General features: G+C 36.0%; 1 protein-coding gene across 4 annotated transcripts in view; it reads right to left on the reverse strand.

Moving 5' to 3' along the window:
- Nucleotides 1-21086, reverse strand: part of AFF2 (ALF transcription elongation factor 2) — a gene marked incomplete at both ends in the record, with an annotated part of 650103 nt that overhangs the window by 145576 nt on the left and 483441 nt on the right. For all 4 annotated transcript variants that reach the window (XM_080718539.1, XM_080718538.1, XM_080718537.1 and 1 more), the window contains one exon: nt 5835-5931. In XM_080718539.1, the coding sequence (XP_080574665.1) occupies nt 5835-5931 (97 nt within the window). The remainder of the gene's footprint in view (nt 1-5834; nt 5932-21086) is intronic.

Consider the following 21086-nt stretch of genomic DNA (forward strand, 5'->3'; position numbering starts at 1 on the left):
ACCATGTGACAAGCATAGCATATAAAACATTGCACTTCTATACTTCACTGTATGCTCAAGGCATTGCATTATAGGAAAATTACAAGTCATAATATTTGGTACTAAATGTAGAAGACCTAATTACAATGGAAAAATTCAGCATGTGGGTTCCTAAGCAGACACAGACTTGCCACAAGCATATTCAAAATCACATCATACAACCCCCAAGCAGTTTTTTATTAATCTAGTCTCTATGCTAATTCAGCAAAATGGGAAACACAATCTTGGGAATATGAAAGCCAGTGTTATTCTATTAACCTTATATGTCATCCTATTTACTTTCCTGACATTAATGAATAAATTAAAATGTACTCTCATTCTTTAATTGCTGGATAGTGGGAGTATGACAATGTATGAATTTTTTTCAGTTACATTTTGTACCTTTAAGAGCCCAAACTCCATCATTATGTCCAGGCTTTAAATGAAAGACAATAACAGATAAACTGTTTAAACTAAAAGACTCTATCAGTTATTTTGTAGCCAGTTTCATCCTAATCCATCTGCTGTTTTTCTAGTTCTGACAGTCGGACCTCTCTCTGTGTGTCTGCCATATTGATGTCATTACCAAAGAGGCAGTCCCTAGACTTTATGTTCATAACAAAGTAAATGGAAATGTGACAAAACCTTGGGGAGGTAACAACTTCTTCAGCATGATGAGGGAGAAGCATGGCTACAAAATAGGACCAATTATAGCAGGGAAAAGTATCTGTTATCATGACTAATGTATTCACTGAACCACATCAACCCCCAAAAAGCCAGCTGAGAGCAGGAATAAAATTTATTACATCTTTTTCACCAGCAAACTTTCAACATAAAATAGGGATTTCTATTGAAATTGGCAAATGTTTAGAAAGTTCAATGTGCTTCACAGGTTTGGGAACACATACCAAAGCTGCCAGAATTTTCAGGCTTTCGGCTGTTCTATAACTCATTTCATTTACAATTATCAAATATCAACCTAGCTCTTTGAAGGTAGACTGATAACAACAATAGTAACAACAAACAAAATTGGTTCAAATGTAAAACCAAGATCAAGAATATGGATTAAAAGCAAGATCTTTGTGTATGTTATAGAGACATATCGATATAAAAGATGAAATAAAATAATGTAGTAAAGAGACTAAGAAGACATTTTATTTTCTGTAAATGTAATATGCTTGAGGTCCTGCTCTGCCACTAGCATTGCATTTCAAAGTTTTTATGTTCTTTAGTAACATGTTTTGAATAAAACACACATTTCAAAGGGCAGCAGGATAATCCTTATTCAGTTAAAGAAATTTAGGTATAGCTACATACTATAATGTACTCAGACACAGCACATTAGAAAGGCTTCATAACCAAAAACAGTTCAAATTGTTTAGCTTTGTTTTTGAAGTAACAGCATGCTAATACACAAGATTTATCCAGAGTTCTTTGGCTGATCTAGGTTGCTAACTAAATATATTTAGTCATATTGACAATATCTGAACTTCTAACTGCACAAAATGAAGTCAAATATGGTTTTAGCCTAATTCATATTAACAGAATATTTTAATATTAAAATGCCCTAAAAGCCATTTATAGCAATGCCTGTGTTTTTTATGACCTTTATATATCTAAAATCTGCTGCTTTTAATGTCAGTCTGAGAGAGTCATGCCCAGATCCAGCTAGGCTTTCGAACCATTATACCACCAGAGAATAACAGACTACATACTTGGAATTGTGTAAATCTGACAGCTTGATATCATCCAATGAAATTGTGAGAGTTTACATGATTCTATGACTATGTGCTGGAAGGAGCTTTGGAGCTTGACCATTACATGTTTAAGAAGACTTTGAAATAGGTCAAATTTTGGATAACTTAAAACTTTAAAGACAGTAATTTTAATAAAACTTTCAATAAAATTTCTTTGTTAAAAACATTTGAGACTTATTAGGCTGCTTATGTTGAAAAAAGAACCACAAGGTCTACATCTTTAGATCTCTTATTAAACTGCAAGCACAGCATCAATAACTGCTTCTCAGCTATAAATTAAAATTGATTCCAGGTTTAACTTCTCACTTTCAGAGGTTCCTTTAGTTCCACGAAATATAAAAAAGAAAAAACTGACAAGAAGAAAATTGAAGGCTCATTAGTATGAGATGGGGGCAGGCTAAGAACACAACACATTTTTCTCGCTAGATGCCTATCTTTCCAAACTAGGCCACTCCCTGGCCAAACCCCAGTAGACTCATTACAGCATCACTGGCTGCCCTAGATGAATGGCTTTAAAATGACAATTCACTAAGTGTTGAATGGGGAAGGTCAGAGCTGGATTTATATCTGTGATGCCAACCAGCAGTGCATGAGAAATAGAAATGCAATAATTTGGGTAAGATGTTATGTGAACCACAAGTCCTATCCAGGTCACCACCATATGAATTATTTTAAAAAACATATTGCAACATGCACATTTATGCAGATAAAAGTACGAAGTGCAAAGACACAGAGGGCTAAGTCAGATTCCAACAGTGTTCTACAATTTTGTAATAAGGAATGTCAGTTTCAAATGTTTATTTCTGGCCTATCTAGGACTGGCTCCTGGAAGAAACAAGAGTACTGAATCATAATAGATGTTTTAAGCCTTTTCCAGGTCAGAGAAGGAGCTGATAAACAGAAGCTAATAACTGTAATCAAACATATGACTCAAATTTCCACCAACATCAATCCTCTGAAGAAAAATTTAGAGATATAATTTCCTGGAGGAATTGGTGCAGTATCATTGGAGATCTGGTCTTTCTTTCTGGGACCTCTGGTTTAAATGTTTATGGGTCTCAAAAAAGAGTTAAGGCCATTCACATCTGATGGATGCCCTTAGGGGTTGGTAAAAATATTTAGTCCAGTCCCTAGAACATTACTATGGAAGCCTAGGCCCCAAATAAGAATAATGTCTATTTACCTACGGGTCCAAAGAGAGGGGCTTCAAGTTAACATTTCAAATGGGTCACCAGGAAGAACAGCCACCTATTTGTACAGTGCTTACAATCTTCAGGGCACTTTCTAATAATCTTTGTTTGATCCTCACAATTATGAGACTTAGAGATGTTAGGTAATTTTCCCAATGTGATGTAGCTAATATGTGAGAGCTGGAACTTAAGCCCAGACTTCTCTACTCCAAAAATCATTCTGTAATGATTGCACTCATACTATCTCTGGCCAGGCAGACACAGCTAATAAATGTTAGGACATGACAGAATTTTTTCTTTTGAGCTTGCTACATGAAGGCTGGTTTATAGTTAGATAATTCAGCTCTCTTTAACATTCCGTTCCTTAAAAAAAAGTAAAATAAAATATATAGCATCTCAAAAATGCCATACTTTTATATCATTATTATTCATAGTAACAATGATGATGATGTTTATCATGTAAAATGGTGAGCACCTACTATGTGCTAAACTTAGCATCAAGTGCTTTTATCTGTTCATCTATTTTGAATCTCCAGAATGATTTGATTATGTAGGTACTATTGTTAACTCCATTTTATAGACATTATGATCTTTTACCCAAGGTCATCTACTTTGAAAATAGCAAAACTAGGATTCAAAGCCATTTTTTTCCATTATACAACTATACTCTCACTTGCTATGATACACCATTCCAGCATTGACACACAACCATAGAATACAGTGCACATATATATAATTCCCAAATAGTCCCAACCAAGAAAATAAAATGCATCAAGGAATGTAGGGAGACCACACAAAAATGTTAACACATATAATCAGGGTATAATCTCTATCATTTCTTCACTGAAACCACGTACAAATGCAATTGTATATCTTGGACTTCAAAGTTATTAGAAGGTAAAATCTTGTTTTAAAAATGTTTTCTTGCCAGGCGTGGTGGCGCATGCTTGTAATTCCCACACTTGGGAGGCAGAGACAGAAGTATCATGCAGGTTTCAAGCCAGACGCTGGCTTAAGAGACCCTGTTTCCAAAAATAAAATAGGTCTGGGAGTGTAGCCCAGAAGTAGATGGGATTCCAGGAACCCCAGTACCACACAAAAAATGTTTTCTTATAGCCAGTATTTGGGAGGCTGAGATCTGAGGATCTCGGTTCGCGGACAGCCTCAACTACTTAGTGAGGCCCTCTGCAATTCAGTGAGACCCTGTTTCAAAATAAATTATAAAAAATAGGGCAGAGGTATAGCACGGAATTGGAATGCCTCTGGGTTCAATCCGCAGACCCGCAAAAAAGAAATGTTTTCTTTTAATTCTGAGCCTCCATAGTTGACCATTTGGAATCTGTAATGTATATGCTATACTTCTCCCATTCCAACCTCATGTTTCATATATCTATTTGAGGGAATAATCCCTAGGTTTTGAACATTTTATATGATCCGTGCACAGGTCCTGTCAGCCTTCTCAAATGGCTGTTGCTGTGAAATGTGGAAGTCATAGGGAGATAAAGGGGGGTTCTAGTTATAACATACTTGGTAATGAAATGCACTATTCAAAACTGACATATCTTGAATTCTGTGTTTCAACTTCATATGTACATGTGAGTACATTCTTTTGGGACTCTTATGGTTTTAAAAGATATTTGACTAAGATTTCTGTGTACTTCTTAATCCTGGGCAATCTGATTTCCTGCAAATGAGATGATTTAGGGATGTCTCCAAAAAGTGAATTACTTTTTTATTGTTTTATTTGTGCATGAATCCTGCAACTGGGTTCTCAGAAAGGTTCTAAATATAATGTTGACTCAAACCAGTGGTAAAGTTTGGCCCTTTGGGAGCATCATTTAATGGACTGATGCATTCATGCATTCATTTGTATTCTTTCCCCCAATTCATTCTTCCACAGATAGCATGATTCTGTAATTCTATTGCTCAGAAAAGAGGCCCAAATCTAAGATATTTTGTGAGGCATGAATGAGACAGAACACCTAATCTATTATTGATATGGATTAAGAGTGGCTCCAAAACTGGGACTCTCAGTACTCCTCCTCCTGATGTTGCTAGAGGTAATGACTGACCCAGTCATAAGATGAGGATATAAAACTATGTTATCTAATGGTACCATACATTTTGAATGAAAATGATTTTGATAATTTCTCAATAAGTTAGAAATAGAAATTACATATGACCTAACAATTTTACTACTAGGTATATACACAAAAAATCCAAAACATATATTCATGAAAAATGCACAGCATGATTTTCAATAACATAAATGTAGAAACAACCTAAGTGTCTATCAACTGGTAAATGAATAAATATAATGTAATATATTGATACAATGGAATATTATTCAGCCAGAAAACAGCAGGTTTTGCTAGATGCCTTTTGCCTGAAGGTTCCTGTAATCTGTGGGATATGTAGCATATTGATTCTGAGCTGCATTTTGAAGCAGTCCATCTGGGAAAAATGAATGGAGCAATCATATTTATATCTAAATTAATGTGTGTGAGCACTTAGCCTCACAGGAAAACCACCAAAATAACACTGCACCTAATTCATGACAATTTGTATTTTATTCAAGGAAAAGGCAATTGTTATTGTTTATTGATAAACAGTACATAAATGAGGAAAGAAGTTATGCATGGAAGAGATTAAGGCAATTTTAAAGCTCTCCACTTCTCCTTACTGTCACTAGCTTTAATGAAAAGAAGTTGATTCAACAAGTTTTAGTACACTATGCCCATCTTTGATTCTTTCCCTCTCTTCAAAGCTCAGAGACAAAACAGGGAGAAAGTGTGAGTTTGTCAAAACCATACCAGTTCCTTTTTCTCCCTACCCTCAAGCCCCAGAACAAGCTCTAAACTCCTCCTACCTGGTAGAGCTCAGTGGCTGTGCACTGAGTGGTCAAGGTTTTCACAGGCTCAAGTTCATCTTCATCACTGCTCAGCTTCAAGTCATCCTCAAGCATCCTGCAAATTAATCAGAGTATTAGATAGTACCTTTTCTCAATCATCCATAGATACATCTTATGCCAAAGATAAAATAACAGAGATACATTCTGACATGAAATTCTGTCAAAGGTGCAGAAGGAACCAAGAATCTTTCAGGTAATTAGATATTTGAGGTCATATTTATGTCATACTCTGCACACATCTTCCCACTTTATTTTTTCTTGATTCAGGGGGCAAAGACAATTTCAGCATCTCTAGAGGTGACTGGAGTCTATATATTTTGACTAATAAAAGTGAAATAAATGTACTGATCAATCATAGTATATTTCAGTGGAAAAGAGCATTGGATTTCTTACAGGACAAGGTGTTCTGAGTCTTCTGGACAAGAATAAGGACGTGATAACAGTCCAAGCCCCAGAGGCTATGGGCTCTCTATATGACAGAGGCAAAAGGCCTGATGAACTTCCACTGCCTTTCAGTGCTTTCCACTGCTGGGTAGCTCAGTGGCCACAAAATAGCTGGGCAAGAAATGGCTAGTTATTAACCTTTTGATATATGGCCCCTCTGTCCCCATAAAATTAGTTCCAAGAGACATAAGCCTTTGATGTGGATAAGTAATCTTTCTCTCCTAAGAAAAGTTACCTGAAAAAGATAAGTGGTTTGAATTTTGGTGATGAACTAGAACTTCCAAAATTGTTTACTGGAAGATAGGCATGGTGGTAGATGCTTGTAATCCCAGCATTCAGAAGGCTGAGACAGGAGGATTGTGGTTCGCTGACAGCCTCAGCTACTTAGTGAGGCCCTTTGCAACTCAATGAGACCCTGTTTCAAAATAAAGAATAAAAAAATAGGGCTGGGGTGTAGCTCAGAGGTAGAATGCTCCGAGGTTCCATCCCCAGTACTGCAAAAAACACTGCTTATTGGGCACACAATGCCTTTTATTTTGACAGGGGTATCAATTTCAGTGTCAATAGTCTCCACTATCTCTAAGTTTGAGCTCCAGCAGGCAAGAGCAGATAGACTTCAAAGATCAATTGACATCATATATCAATTTATTAAATACAACTTCAGACATCACAGCCAGGTTTCAAGTGGGGACAGTCTCAGCCTCTCTGGGCCAATTCCCAATTCCAAAACATGTTCTGCTTTTTCTTACTTCTAGGCTCAGGAACAGGCTGAGCTTCAGGGGTATAAAAAATTTTGTCAGTTCTTCCTCTATCTCCACCCTCACAACTTGTCAGATACCACTTTCTTCACAAAAGTTTTCTAGAAAGAATTCTGATCTCAGAGTTTTTCTCACTGGATGAGTCGTAGTACATTTCCCCACTGTGTCTCTCTCCCTCACCAGTCTCTGATACTCATGTGAATGATGGGAACCATATATTCACCCCTGTATTCTTCATAGCATTTCCCTAGAAATGATAGTCCACCTACCTAATTTTGTAGGTAACAAGGGGAAGGAAGGTTTAGAGAGACAAATTGCTTTTATCAAGGTCTCACAATTGTTCACTACTGGCAGCCCTGACATTACCATTTCTGAGTTCCCATTTGTGTGCTTTTTTCCAGGGGAGGGAAAATTCAGTTTCTAATTTAATAAATGGGGGAAATGTTATTTTAGAGGTTATGTTTAAATTTTAGAAAAAAATATTTAGGTCAGAAGTGGGTATCCAATTAACTCTCCAAAGAAAGCAAATTTCCCCATTTCCTGCTCAATCACATAAGACCAAGATGTGTTCACTGAAGTCTGACAACCAAAGATTGATATAAAGGATGATGGGTTGGAAGACAGCTATTAGAGTTGGTTTCAGATAAACTAAATTTTCAGTATTTATGACTGTCCTTCAAGAGACTAATGGGTATTTTGAAGATTTAAGAGTAGGAGGAAAAATGTATCTTGGTCTTTCTTTTGAAGTTGTAGGCTTATGACTGAACAAATATTCTTTATAACATATTGTGGTAAAATGAAGGCTATCATTCTTATAGATTATGGAACTCAGTATTTAAAACTTACTATGTTTGTCATTAATGAAGAACTTTTCATCCAAATACATGTAGAACATGTGTAAATATAAAGTGATATATAAGTATTCAGTCAAAGTGTAAATGATTCCTATATTTGGTGTGTCCATTTTTTATGTCAGAGGAAATTCTAAGGATTTGCTAAATGGTACAGAATTTAGTCCTGACAGTGATCCTGTGAAGGAGATCTGTTGTGAACCCTGCTTTTCAGATGGGAACTCTGAGACTAAGAGAGGTACAGAACTTTCTTATGACCGCACAGCTCACAATCATGGAGGCAAATGTAAAACCTGGGTCGTCTTCTGCCAGAAATAGAGAAATAGAGTATACACACACACACACACACACACACACACACACACACACACTCAACTGCCTACTTCATATATATATATATATATATATATATATATATATATATCAAATCAAACCAACAGCAACTACAAAGAAGCCTCACAAAGCATATTAACTTGGAGTAATTGTAGGCTAATGACAAGCTCAGATATCCTGTACAAGTCATTTTTCAGCTCTGATTTTCAGCTGTGTCCCTTGTCTATTCAAAGGGATAATACTCTTACTGTTTCATAGGAGGGCATTAGTGGGCATAACAGGAGATTAATCCATGTAGAAATGCATAAAATTAATGCTGATTATCATTGGTTTGGAAATATATCTCAGTTTGAAAAATAATAAACATCATTAATACTACTAACAAGCTATCACAAGGGGAAGACTCTGTGTACCTCTGTTTCTATCATTTTAGTTTGCTAAGTAGTCTAAAGATAAGTAATGATAACTCAGGAACTGTATAGCAGCATCTCAAGGCTGAATTTAGAGACAGGTTTGTGGTCTTTAGGAAAAGCACAGAATCTCAAACTCAGGGACTTCAGGGAAGATGGCAACTGAGGGAAGCAGAACATACCAGTCCATTGGCACCTGATCTCCATTACCACAAAAAACAGTGTTCTACAAAGTTAGTAGAAAAATAAAAATGATAGATACAAGGGACAGGGAAAAGAAGATTAGAAGTCCAATCGGAGAAGAGAAAATAAAACCTTCCTGCCTTGTGGTGGTGGGCACCATAGCAGCACCATCTTGCCTCACAGCACTGGACTCCAGAAATGAAAAGGAAACAACCAGGGACCTGAGATGAGCAGCAGCAGACCATGGGGGTTGTAAGCCATTAGTTATTCTTGCACAAATACTGGCTAAAACTTCCAGCATTAGTGGTTGGGGTCACCATACCTTCCAGGAATCCAGAGCTGAGTTCAATAGCAGAAAATAAACCTGCCCACCTAGTGGCCGAGGGTGCCACAATAGTGCCATCTTGCCTTATTGTACCCAACTCCAGGGATGATCAGGAAAACATCCAAGGACCTGAAGTAGGCAGTTGCAGATCATTGGAATAGTAAGTCATCAGTTACTTCTGTGAAAGCACTGGCTACAACTTGCAGCAGTGGTGGTGGAGCCCACCACACCCTCCAGAGATCCAAACCAGCATATTCCAAAACGCTAAGTGAAACCACTTTCCCTGCAGAAAAGTGCCTGGAATGGTGTCCCCAGGACCTCACTCAACTCCCTGGGTCTGAGACTCTGTAGTTCGACTCAGAAAAGGAGGAGGTTAAATTTACTATAGCTGTGGTGGCTGGGCTTACTATGCCTTCCAGAGATGCAGAGCAGTGCTCAATAACACTGTAAGTGAACTCACAGTTCCTTCACTTTCAGTGAAGTTAAATCTCAACATGTTAGGAATTAAAAATCATCTCTCAATAATTACACTGAACATAAATGGCCTCAACTCCAGAATAAAAAGACATAAAGTGGCAAAATAGATTAAAATCCAGAATCCATCTATCTGCTTCCTGCAAGAAACACAACTTACAATTAAAGATAATAACATGTAAGGTAAAGGGCTGGAGCAAGGTAATCCATGCCAGTGAAATTGAAGACAAGCAGGAGTAGCAATTATGATATCAGACAAGATAGACTTCAAGCCTAAGCTTAATAGAAGACACAAAGAAGATCATTTTTCTGGTAAAAGGAACAATTCAGCAAGGGGAAATAATGGTAGTCAACATTTATTCCCCAAACATGGCTGTAGTGAGTTTAATAAAACATAATGATGGTGACATTAAGTCACACATAAATCCCAATACAATAATACTGGGAGACTTCAACACCCCTCTCACACCATTCAACTGATCTTCTAGAGAAAAGGTCAGTAAGATGCCTCAGACCTAAAGAACAACACTAATCAAATGAACCTTTTAGACACATATAGAATATTCCACCCAACTACAGCAGAGTTCACATTTTTCTCAGATGCTCATGGAACATTCTCCAAAATAGATCACATCCTGGTACACAAAGTGAGCACTATCAAATTTAAAAAATGTAACATACTTCCCAGTGTCATTTCAGATCATAATGGAATAAAACTAGAAATCAACAATAAGACCCAGAGAAACCACGTGGAGACTGAACACACTGCTGAGTGAAGAATAGGTCATAGAATAAGTAAGGGATTAAATCAAGAAATTTCTAGAAACAAACAAAAATAGAAATACAACATATCAAAACTTCTGGGGCACTCTGAAGGCAGGATTAAGAGAAAAATTCATAGCACTGCATGCTAACATAATAAAAACATAAAATCATCAAATAAATAACCTATTGACATACATCAAAGCCTTTGGAAAACAAGAGAAATCTAACCCCAAAGCAGTAGAAGACAGAAAATTATTAAGATTGGAGCAGAAATCAACAAAGTAGAGTATAAAAATAAACAATACAGAAAATCTATAAAACCAGAAGCCGGTTTCTTGAAAAAATTTACAAGAAAGATAGATAAGCCACTAGCCAACCTAACACAAAAACTCAGAGAATTAATAGATATCACTACTGATATTGTAGAAATCCAGAGGATTATCACAAACTACTTTGAAAACCTATACTCCAACAAAATGGAAAATCTGGAGGAAACTGACAACTTTCTTGATAAATACAATCTTCCTAAACTGAGTCAATAAAATATAGAAAGTTTAAACCAACCTATAGCAATAAAAGATATTGAAACAGCAATAAAGAGATTATAGTCAAAGAAAAGCCCAGGACCAAATGGTTTCCCTAGTGAATTTTATGAAACCTTTATTGTAGAGCTAATCTCGATATTACTCAATCTATTTCAAGAAATAGAAAAAAAGGGATTCTCCCAAATACATTTTATGAAGCCAACATCACATTAATAATAAAACCAAATAAAAAGAGCATAAGGAAGGAAAACTATAGGCCTATATCTGTGATGAACTTAGATGCAATACTGCTAAACAAATTACTACCAACATTAACTCAAAACCACATCAAGAAAATCATATACCATGACTAGGTAGGGTTCATCCCCAGGATGCAAGGCTGGTTCAAAATAGGAAAATTAATCCATGTAATTCATCCTATAAACAGAAGCAATGACAAAACTTACATGCTCATTTCAACAGACACTGAAGAAACATTTAATAAAATCCAACATCTATTTATGCTAAAAGCACTGCAGAGAATTGTAATAGAAGAAACATACCTCAACATCATAAAGGCAATCTATGATAGGCCCACAGCCAACATTAAATGAGGGAAAAACTCCAAGAATTTACCTTAAAAGCAGGAAAAAAAAACATGGATGTCCATTATCACCACTTCTCTTCAATATAGTACTTGAGACTCTAGCCAGAACAATAAGGCAAGAAAATGAAATAAAAAAGTACAAATATGAAAAGAAGAACTCTGACTTTCATTATTTGCAAATGACATGATACTATACTTAGAAGACCCAAAAATATCAACCAAAGGCTTATAGAACTGATTGACAAAACCACCGAAGTGTATGGATACAAAATCAATCTTAAAAATCCAGAAACTTTTCTGTACATCAACCATAAATCCACTGAAAAATATTCAGAAAACACTTCCATCAGGATTTCCCACAAAAATAAAATACTTAGGAATTACCTTTTCCAAGGAGATAAAATACCTCTACAAAGAAAATTATAAAACATTGAAAATAGAAATTGAAGAATATCTTAGAAGATGGAAAGATATTCCAATTTCATGGACTGGCTGAATAAATATGATCAAAATGGCCATACTTCCAAAACTGATCTACAGATTCAACGCAATACCCATTAAAATAACAAGATCATTCCTTTCAGACACAGAAAAATCAGTCCTTAAACTCATTTGGTACAACCAAAAACTGAAAATAGCCAAAGTAATCTCAGCAACAAAAGCCATGCAGGAGTAATCACAGTACCTGATTTTAAACTATATTACAAAGATAGAGTAATAAAAACAGCATGGTACTGACACAAAATCAGATACATTGATCAATGGAGCAGAATAGAAGATTCAGAAACAAATCCATACACTTATAGCCAATTGATTTTTGACATAGGGGGCAAAAACAGACACTGAAAAAAAAAAGCCAGTTCAACAAATAGTATTGACAAAACTGTTTCACTATATACAGAAAATAGAAATAAATCACACTTTCTCATCCTGCACAAGAGTCAATTCAAGATGGATCAAAGACATAGAAATTAGACAAGAGATCTTGAGGCTCCTTGAGGAGGGCATAAGTAAAACACTGCAAAACATAGGCACAGATAAAAACTTTCTCAACAAGACCCCAAAGGCACACCAAACTAAAAAGTTAATCAATATGTGGCATTGCATGAAACTGAATAGCTTCTGTACAGTAAAGGAAAACATCAAGAGCCTCAATTGAGAGCCACTGGAATGGAAGAGTTATTTTGCCACCTACTTCTCTAATAAAAGGCTAACATCTAGATCATACAGAGAACTCAAGAAACTTAACACTAGTAAAACAAATAACCCAATCAAAAACTGGGCAAGTGAATTAAATGTCACTTCATGAAGGAAGAAATTTAAATGGCCAATAAATGGATGAAAAAATGCACATCATTGGCAATCAGATAGGTGCAAATCAAAACTACCCTGAGATTTCACCTAACTCCAGATAGAATGGCAACTATTCAAAACACAATCAACAATAAATGATGATGAGGATGTGGAGAAGTGAGAACTCTAAAACATTGTTGGTGGGATTGCAAATTAGTGCAACCACTTTGGAAAACTGTATAGAGGATCCTCAGAAGAATGAGAATGAACTTAACATATGATTCAGCAATACTACTTCTGAGTATATACCAAAAGAAAGGAAACAAAACTACCCAACTAATGCATGTATATCTATGTTCATATCTGCACAATTCACAATAGCCAAACTATGTAATCAGCCAAGATGTTTATCAACAGATTAATGGATTGCAAAACTTTAGTATATGTACACAATGGAAATTTACTCAGCCATAAAGAAGAACACAATTACATAATTTACAGGGAAATAGATGGAACTGGAGGACATTATGCTAAATGAGATTAGTCAGTCATCAAAAATAAGAAATTGGATTCTCTCCCTAATTAGTGAAAGCTAGGAAGAAATTGGTCATAAAAGAAAATCTAGATGAAGAAGGAGATTCTATAGATGAGCAAATAAGCTGGCCTGAGCGGATGGGAGGAGGGAAGAGAGAAATCCTCTAATGCACATGATATACTTTAACAAACATATCAAATCAATCACTAAGCCAAACATGAGAAGCAGGGAGGGGGTGGGAATTGTGTAAAAGCTAATTGCTTGATGTGTAAGTGTATGCCTCTACTATCTTCTATGAATAAAATGCACAAATAAAAAAAGAATTTCAAACTCAATGGTTATTATACTCTTCAGGTCAGTCTATATGATTTTAAGATGGAAATAACATGTCCTCCAAATATGATTTTGAAAATAGGCAGCCGATCTACATAGCAATGGATATTAAACCCCTGATCCCTAACATGCAACAAGCTTAGTATGAATTGGCTTATTAATAAAGGATGAATTGATGCACATGTTCAGATACCAGTAAACACAAATAAAGGAAATAAGAAGGCAATAACTATATAGTCATCTCTGGAGGTGTTAGGTATTCATTTCATATCACTCCTTCCCTGACCTATTAAGCTTTATTACTAAATATACATGTACTTGTTTGCATTTTCATCCTTGGCTAGTGCTGAAATTATTCTAGGGAAATGTACAATTATAAAAGGTTTGAGATTTTATTATTATAGTGGCACTATTCATACCCATTGGTATTAGGGTTGGCTGTCTCAGCAGATAATGGTAATATCATTTCATAAGGTTGTAATTCCATGTACAAACTTATCACAGGTTGGATATCCCAAAATATAAAAAAGCTGTTCTCATATAAATGTATGTCTGTGTGTATGATGTGAAAAAGCAATAACAATTTTTCTTCAGCTTTTCAGTGAAATGAAAACAGAACCATACAGACCACCTTAGTAATTTTATATATTTGTTCAGGATTAGTGGTTTTTAATGTTTGTCTTAGTGTTAAGATGTTCTATTTTTACTAGTACTACGACTTAAAATTACTAAAGAATTGAGTTGTAAAAGCCCATAAAACTGTTTCCAAAATGCCAAGTCCTTGTTCTGAGGAGATGATTCTATAAATGTCAAATAATGTAATCTGAGGCAGGTGAGAGACAAAAGAGGACTGAGAAGGCAATGGGTCAGGATCTTCTATGTCTTTGATACTTTGTGCCTCAGACTGAACATTGTGGCTTCCGAGGACTCTTTGCCCTAGAACTTTCCAGGAGACACTGTGGTGTGAACTGAGTTGCAACCATTAAGCTATAAATCTACTCTCCATAAAGTTTTCCAAGTAACATAGTATAATCTTAGTTAATTTTGAAGATTCAAAATAGAGGGTTAAGGTTATCATTAGAGTTCTATGGAAATGAAACCCTTGGTCAAGGCAGCAGAGCATTAAGAGGAAATGCTATCTGTTTCAATAGCTCAGTCTTTCACCTAGTTACCAAGTGGAGTTATCTACACTATCCACAACATATGGCCTTAAAGTCTTTGTCTGACTGGTTTCTTGGAATATCTTTCAATTTTTCTTTATATACTTTTATTGGTGAACTATACATATATATCACAATGAAATTCAGTATGACAAAAAGTACATGAAAACAGCACTTTTCCTTTTGGATCCAACTCTGCCACCTTTCCGGTCTGTACATGTTATTAAGGTTTTTTCAACAATTTTGCATATGTTCATAGTATTATTTGAATCCCTCTTCCCTCCTTACTTTCCTTAATCTCATTCGACTGTTTTACTGGAATCTTTCCTCATTTATGGAATGTTTATTTTGTTTCCCAAGTTTTTTTCTAGCTTCCACATATGAGAGAAATCACAATCTCACAACTCTCTGAGATTGGCTAAACTCACTCAGTTGACTATTCTCTAGTTCCATCCATGTTCTGGAAAATTATATAATTGTTCTTCTTTATGGTTGAGTAAATTTTATTGTGTGTATATATACCATTTTGTAACTCATTCATCTGTTGATGGATACCTTAGGCTGGTTTCATAGTTTGCTTACTTACAAATTGTGCTGCTCTTAACATGAATGTTTAAGGATCACTATAATACTCTGACTTCAATTCATTTGGAAAGATACCAAGGAGTAATACAGCTTGGTCAAGTAGTGTTTTCATTCCAATCTTCTGGGGAATCTACATACTGATATCCATATCGGCTGCTCTAATTTACAATCCCACCAAGAGTGTGTAAGAGTTCAACTTTCCCACATTATCACCAGAATTTACTAGTCTTTGCATTCTTAATTATTGCCATTCTAACTGGAGTTAGATAGAATCTCAGTGCAGGTTTGATTTGCATTTTCTTGATTGCTGACGATGTTGAATATTTCTTCATATACATATTTTATATGCATTGTTGTCATACATCTTAATGTGGTACAAGATGTTAGATGCATATATGCACACATAACTCATTTAGCTCTTGCCAAATTCTTACCCCATTTACTGGTCATTTTCATTTAGCACCTTGGTTAAGAAGTTCTATTGGTTTGAAGTTATCCTGTGGTTTTATTGTACCTTCTACTTTGTATTCTGAGTCTTATTCTCTATAGTTCACACTTGGAGACCCAACTTGCAGTTATGTTGGTGCTGAAATCATCACTGTTGCCTGCATTGTTCATGAGAAGAAAGAAGGAAAACTTCACTCAGATTTCAAGTTCTCAGTAAAAATGAGGAAACATAGGCCATGGCCCAACTATTTTAGGGTCTTTGGATTACTAGCTTATATTATCATTGTCATCCTGAATACATACATATTATGAAAATTAGAATAACTTTATGATGGCTTTGAGTGTATTACACAGCTGGGCTTGGTGATAATTTAAGAGCCAAGACAGTCTGGGAGATGCCTGAGGACTTGTGCCTTCTCACTGGAGTTATATTCTGGGCCTTTTTTTTTTCATTTAAAATTTTTACTGGTTCATTGTATTTATACATCATAATGGGGTAAAAATCTTGTGTAGGCATAAATGCACATATCACCCAGCAAGCCCCCACCCAGTCCTCACCTCACTCCCTGCCCATCCCTCTGAGCTCCCATGATTGGTTTAGTGGTTGACTTCAATATGGATAAGTACATCATGTGCTTTAAAGTGTTTGCTTCTCCCCACCTCCCATTCCCACAGTTAGGTTGTCTTATTTGCTCCTCTATAGGATCTCTATTTTCACCTTTTATTAGCTTTTAATATGTAAAATCTAATATGTAGCTTTTACATATTACAGAAAGCATCCAATTCCTTACTTTTTGTGACTGACTAATCTCACTTAGCATTAACTTGTCTTTCTTGAAACCTTAAAGGGTCCTTAATCTTCATAAGGTGGGCTGGAAGGAATGAAATATGTCTGGTTTAGAATTACACAGAGAATTATAGGTTTTCTTATCTAGTGCTTTGCACTCTCTATAGCATTGGATCATTTTTTGGCAGTAAGGCAGGTAGGCAATAAGGAAGTGTGTGTGATATTTTTCAGAGCAAACATTGTGTTTCCTTGAGGTAAAGGTTTCCTTGAGGTAAAGGTCTTCAGGCTCTCCCCCCAACCTTTAGTAGGCACTACATATAATTTTCCAGTGTTTTAACTTAAAAGTTCTGATTCAATTACTACCTTACTGGGGATCCCAGAATATTCCAGCGCAAGGGCCAAGGCAGTGACAACCAACTTGAAATTCTATACTATATATATATTTACACTTTTATGGTGCACTGTAATTATATATTATAGTGAGGTCCAAAGTGATGTAAACATATGTTCACATGACAGTTGGTGCGCTTCCCTCTGGATTTGTACTACATTCTATCGGGATGAATATTCTTGATCTATCAGGTGGGTCCAGAAGGCACATGTCACCCACTGGGCTCACAGCCTGGGTTTAAAACAGTTCATCTACCATGTTGTGTACATGCAGACCAAAGGAGGAGTATCTTCTGAAGCTGAGGCCCTACTAGATGTTTCAGAAAACAGAAAATAGGCATCTTCATAAGAAGACTTTGTTTTTTATTGTGATAACTAGGAGTGCTATAGCAACCATCTATCCTCAGAGTTGGCAAAATCCAGCCCTCCCTCTGTGACTGTTGTGCTAAAATGATCAGGTTGAATAGTTGCAATAGAGAGAAAAACCGAAAATATTTAGCATTTGTGCCTTTACAGAATACATATTTGCTGAGCATTACTTTAAGCCAATGATTCCCTTTTTACTTTCTTTCTTTTTAAATTTTTTTCATACTGTGAATTAAACCCAAGGACATTTTACCTCTAAGTGGAACTCCCAATTCTTTTTTATTTTTTTAATTTTTAATTTATTTATTGCACAAAAGTGTTTTCTTTGATGGTTTCTTGGCTATTCTATTTAAACATTTTTATTGGTACATTTATTGTTTTTGTTTTGAAGCAGGATCTCACCAAGTTGCTAAGGCTGGCCTGGATCCTGAGATCGATCCTTCTTGTCTCAGCCTCCCAAGTCCTCTGATCACAGGTGTGTGCCAACATACCTGATTCTCAAACTCTTAAACACAAAAATTCTTTTACATGCAAAATAAACTTTTGCAAGGAATCCCAAATAAAAACATATTAAAGAAATGCTGCTTTGTGGAGTCCCAAGATTTGCAGGAGCACATTGTGAATAAAACTCCTCTAGTGAAGTCTCCTTTCATGGAGAAACTTGTGGCCTCATGAATACTGCATGTAATTTATCCAAGAAATATGACTTTAAGTTATTTAGCCTCCTTGAACCAGTTTATTCCTCTGTGGAAGGGGAATAAAATAATCTCAGAGATTTAGTAAACATTGAATAACCTAAGTGATAATTTTCTAAAAATAAAACAGTAAGTAGTATGGAAAAATAAGGTAAACTATATTATTTATTTATTTATTTATTTATTTATTTATTTATTTATTTACTTACTTACTTACTTACTTACTTACTTACTTATTGGTGGTACTGGGGTTCCTGGAAACCCTTCTACCTCTGGGATACACTCCCAGACCTATTTTTTGTAATTTTACTTGGAAACAGGGTCTCTTAAGTCAGCTCAGCTGGCTTCGAACCTGCGCCATCCTCCTGTCTCTGCCTCCCAAGCATGGAGATTACAAGTGTGCACCACCATGCCTGGCAGAAACTATCTTTTAAGCATATATATATGGTACATATAAACTTGAATCTATATTGCATGCATAAGCAGAAGCTAGTAGTGTGAACCCTGATGAATAAGATTACCTAATAATGGCCAACTTTTCAGCCTAATAGATATCAGCTGGCTTTCAAGAATATGTTACATACACTCTATGTACATACACTATTGTATTTTTTCTGAGGTGTGTGTGTGCATGTGTGTGTAAACATCTTAAAAGAAAATTTTCTAGAGAAGACCATAACCCAGTATGACAATATAGACTTGAAAAGATGCTGGGTAATTTCAAAATGTAAAAGAAATATTTTGTGTTAAAAATCACCATCTCAAGCATGGACCTTGATATTCCACTTCTCAGTAGGGCTGTACAAATAATCTTGAAATAATTTCCTTTGATTCATAATATGTAATATATAAATGTATCCAAGTGGCATAGTGTGAATTCATTAATTCATTTTAGGGATCTGATATTAGTGAGTGAGTTTTCCAGAAGCCAAGAATACAGCTTGGTTGGAATCAAACGGTAATAAATAAACAAGTGAGACTATTTTTTGCCATGGCCCAGGTAACAGGGTGGCAGTTTAGGTCAGGGCACAAACAGTGAAGATGAGGAAGGTAAGGGAGCAGATTATAGAAACACTTAGAATCACAGTTAGAATCAACTGAATTTGGAAACAGATAATCCTGACACTCAAGGTCATTTTAGCCACTCCAAGAGCACTGAATTTATATGAGATATTCTGCCAAATGCCAAAGCAGTCCCTCAAACTCAGCTGGCTCTCTACATTGAACTGCCTCTCTTCATTCTCAAGGCAGTCAGACACCTGTACCAGGATCCTTGATATCACACAGAGAAGGATTTTAACTACACAACCTTTCTCTTTGAAGATAGAGTCAATTAGATCCATTCTTGATTGATGAGAAAAGACATATTTTTGCCTAAGAAGTCTTAATTTTGGGGTTTCCCTTCTCAGCCTTCTTTCATCTTCTTATAACAACCATAGGTGATTGGAGAGAAGAAACCTTAGTGGTTACCTCCAAAGCACTTCAAAACTACAAAGGGTATGTGGTTGGGGTGTGACTCAGTGGTAGAGCGATTGCCTAGAATGTGCAAGGCCCTGGGTTCCATCCCCAACACTGCAAAAAATACAAAGGATAATTCATCACTCATATCTCCACATTAGTTCCTAATTGTTAAGGGATTAAATAAAGAATTCCTTTACAGAGCTGTTCCATTAGTCTTCAACAAAGAAAACTGTTGGAAAGAAGTGAAATATGAAGTTGCTGTGAAGGTCACTACAAGTCACACCTGGTGAAAGCCACTGTGCCTTATATTAAACTCAATGGGGGCAAGGACCAATTCTTAGTTACTTAGGAGGCACTACATATTCGCAGTTGCTGATAATAGAGCATTTTCAGCTTGAAGTGCTTCAAACTATTTCTCAAACCAGTTTCTAGGGCAAAGTTGTCAAAGAGAGTTGTTTATGGGTACTGACACAGCAGATAGGACTTCCTTTATGTTGAAGCATAAAGAATTCCCATTTTACTTCAGATCATTTTAAGCAAAGTGTTCAAACTTCACAATTTAGGCCCAACTAAAATGTCAACAGCAGTATTCCTCTGTTTCTGAAAATTCCACTTGATATGAATTCTCACCTCTTTCTCCTACAACAAAGTGACTTTCTTAGTAGAAGAAGATTGTCTTATAACCAAATTAAGCATGCTAACTCTATGAAATCCTTAGAGCTGGCACAGGGAGTTCCAAACCTCATGAGCATTCTGGAAGAATACATGGATGCACAAGTACAATGTCAAGGCCAACTCCCCCTTATTCTACTGGTAAAGATACAGAGATTTAGATTGTTTAATACATAGTGAAAGAAAAGTGAAAATCACAAAGACACCATTTCCTTCCTAATCCTTAGCTCCACAGCCCCCTGAAAAAGACATAAAAGTGAAAGAGGCCTGAGCAAATAAGGTGACCCAACTGAGGGGTAAGGGAAGGGGAAGAGAGAACTTCTCTAATGTACATGATGTTTATTCACAAACATTTCAAAGTCAATCACCAAGCCAAACATGAGAAGGTGGGAATGGGGCAGGAATTGGGTAAGGGCTAATTGGGTGATATGTGCATGTATGCCTCCGCCATCTTGTACTCCATTAAGTTGTATGACTACAATGCACACAAAAAAAGAAAAGAAAATGAAAGGGGCTAGATGACTGTATAGTGAATTATAGGATATGTCTTAATTTTGAAGCCAGTTCTGGAATTCTGCTGGAAAGATTTACTGGCAGTTTTATTTATTCTATATTGTGAGGGATGGGACATGAAACTTTATCAGGATGTAGGAGGGAATGAGAAAGTATCTCATGACAGTCTCCCACAGGAGATAGGAAGGTGAATGGCAGATGACTTTGAAGTATATCCCGTGGTCTTCCTGTCTTCTCATATGCAGGGAGTATTACTAGATGTACTATTAAGACTAATATTATCTGTGTCTCCAGTCTCT

Source organism: Muscardinus avellanarius (genome assembly GCF_963383645.1).
Source record: "Muscardinus avellanarius genome assembly, chromosome: X".
Taxonomy (NCBI): Eukaryota; Metazoa; Chordata; class Mammalia; order Rodentia; family Gliridae; genus Muscardinus; species Muscardinus avellanarius.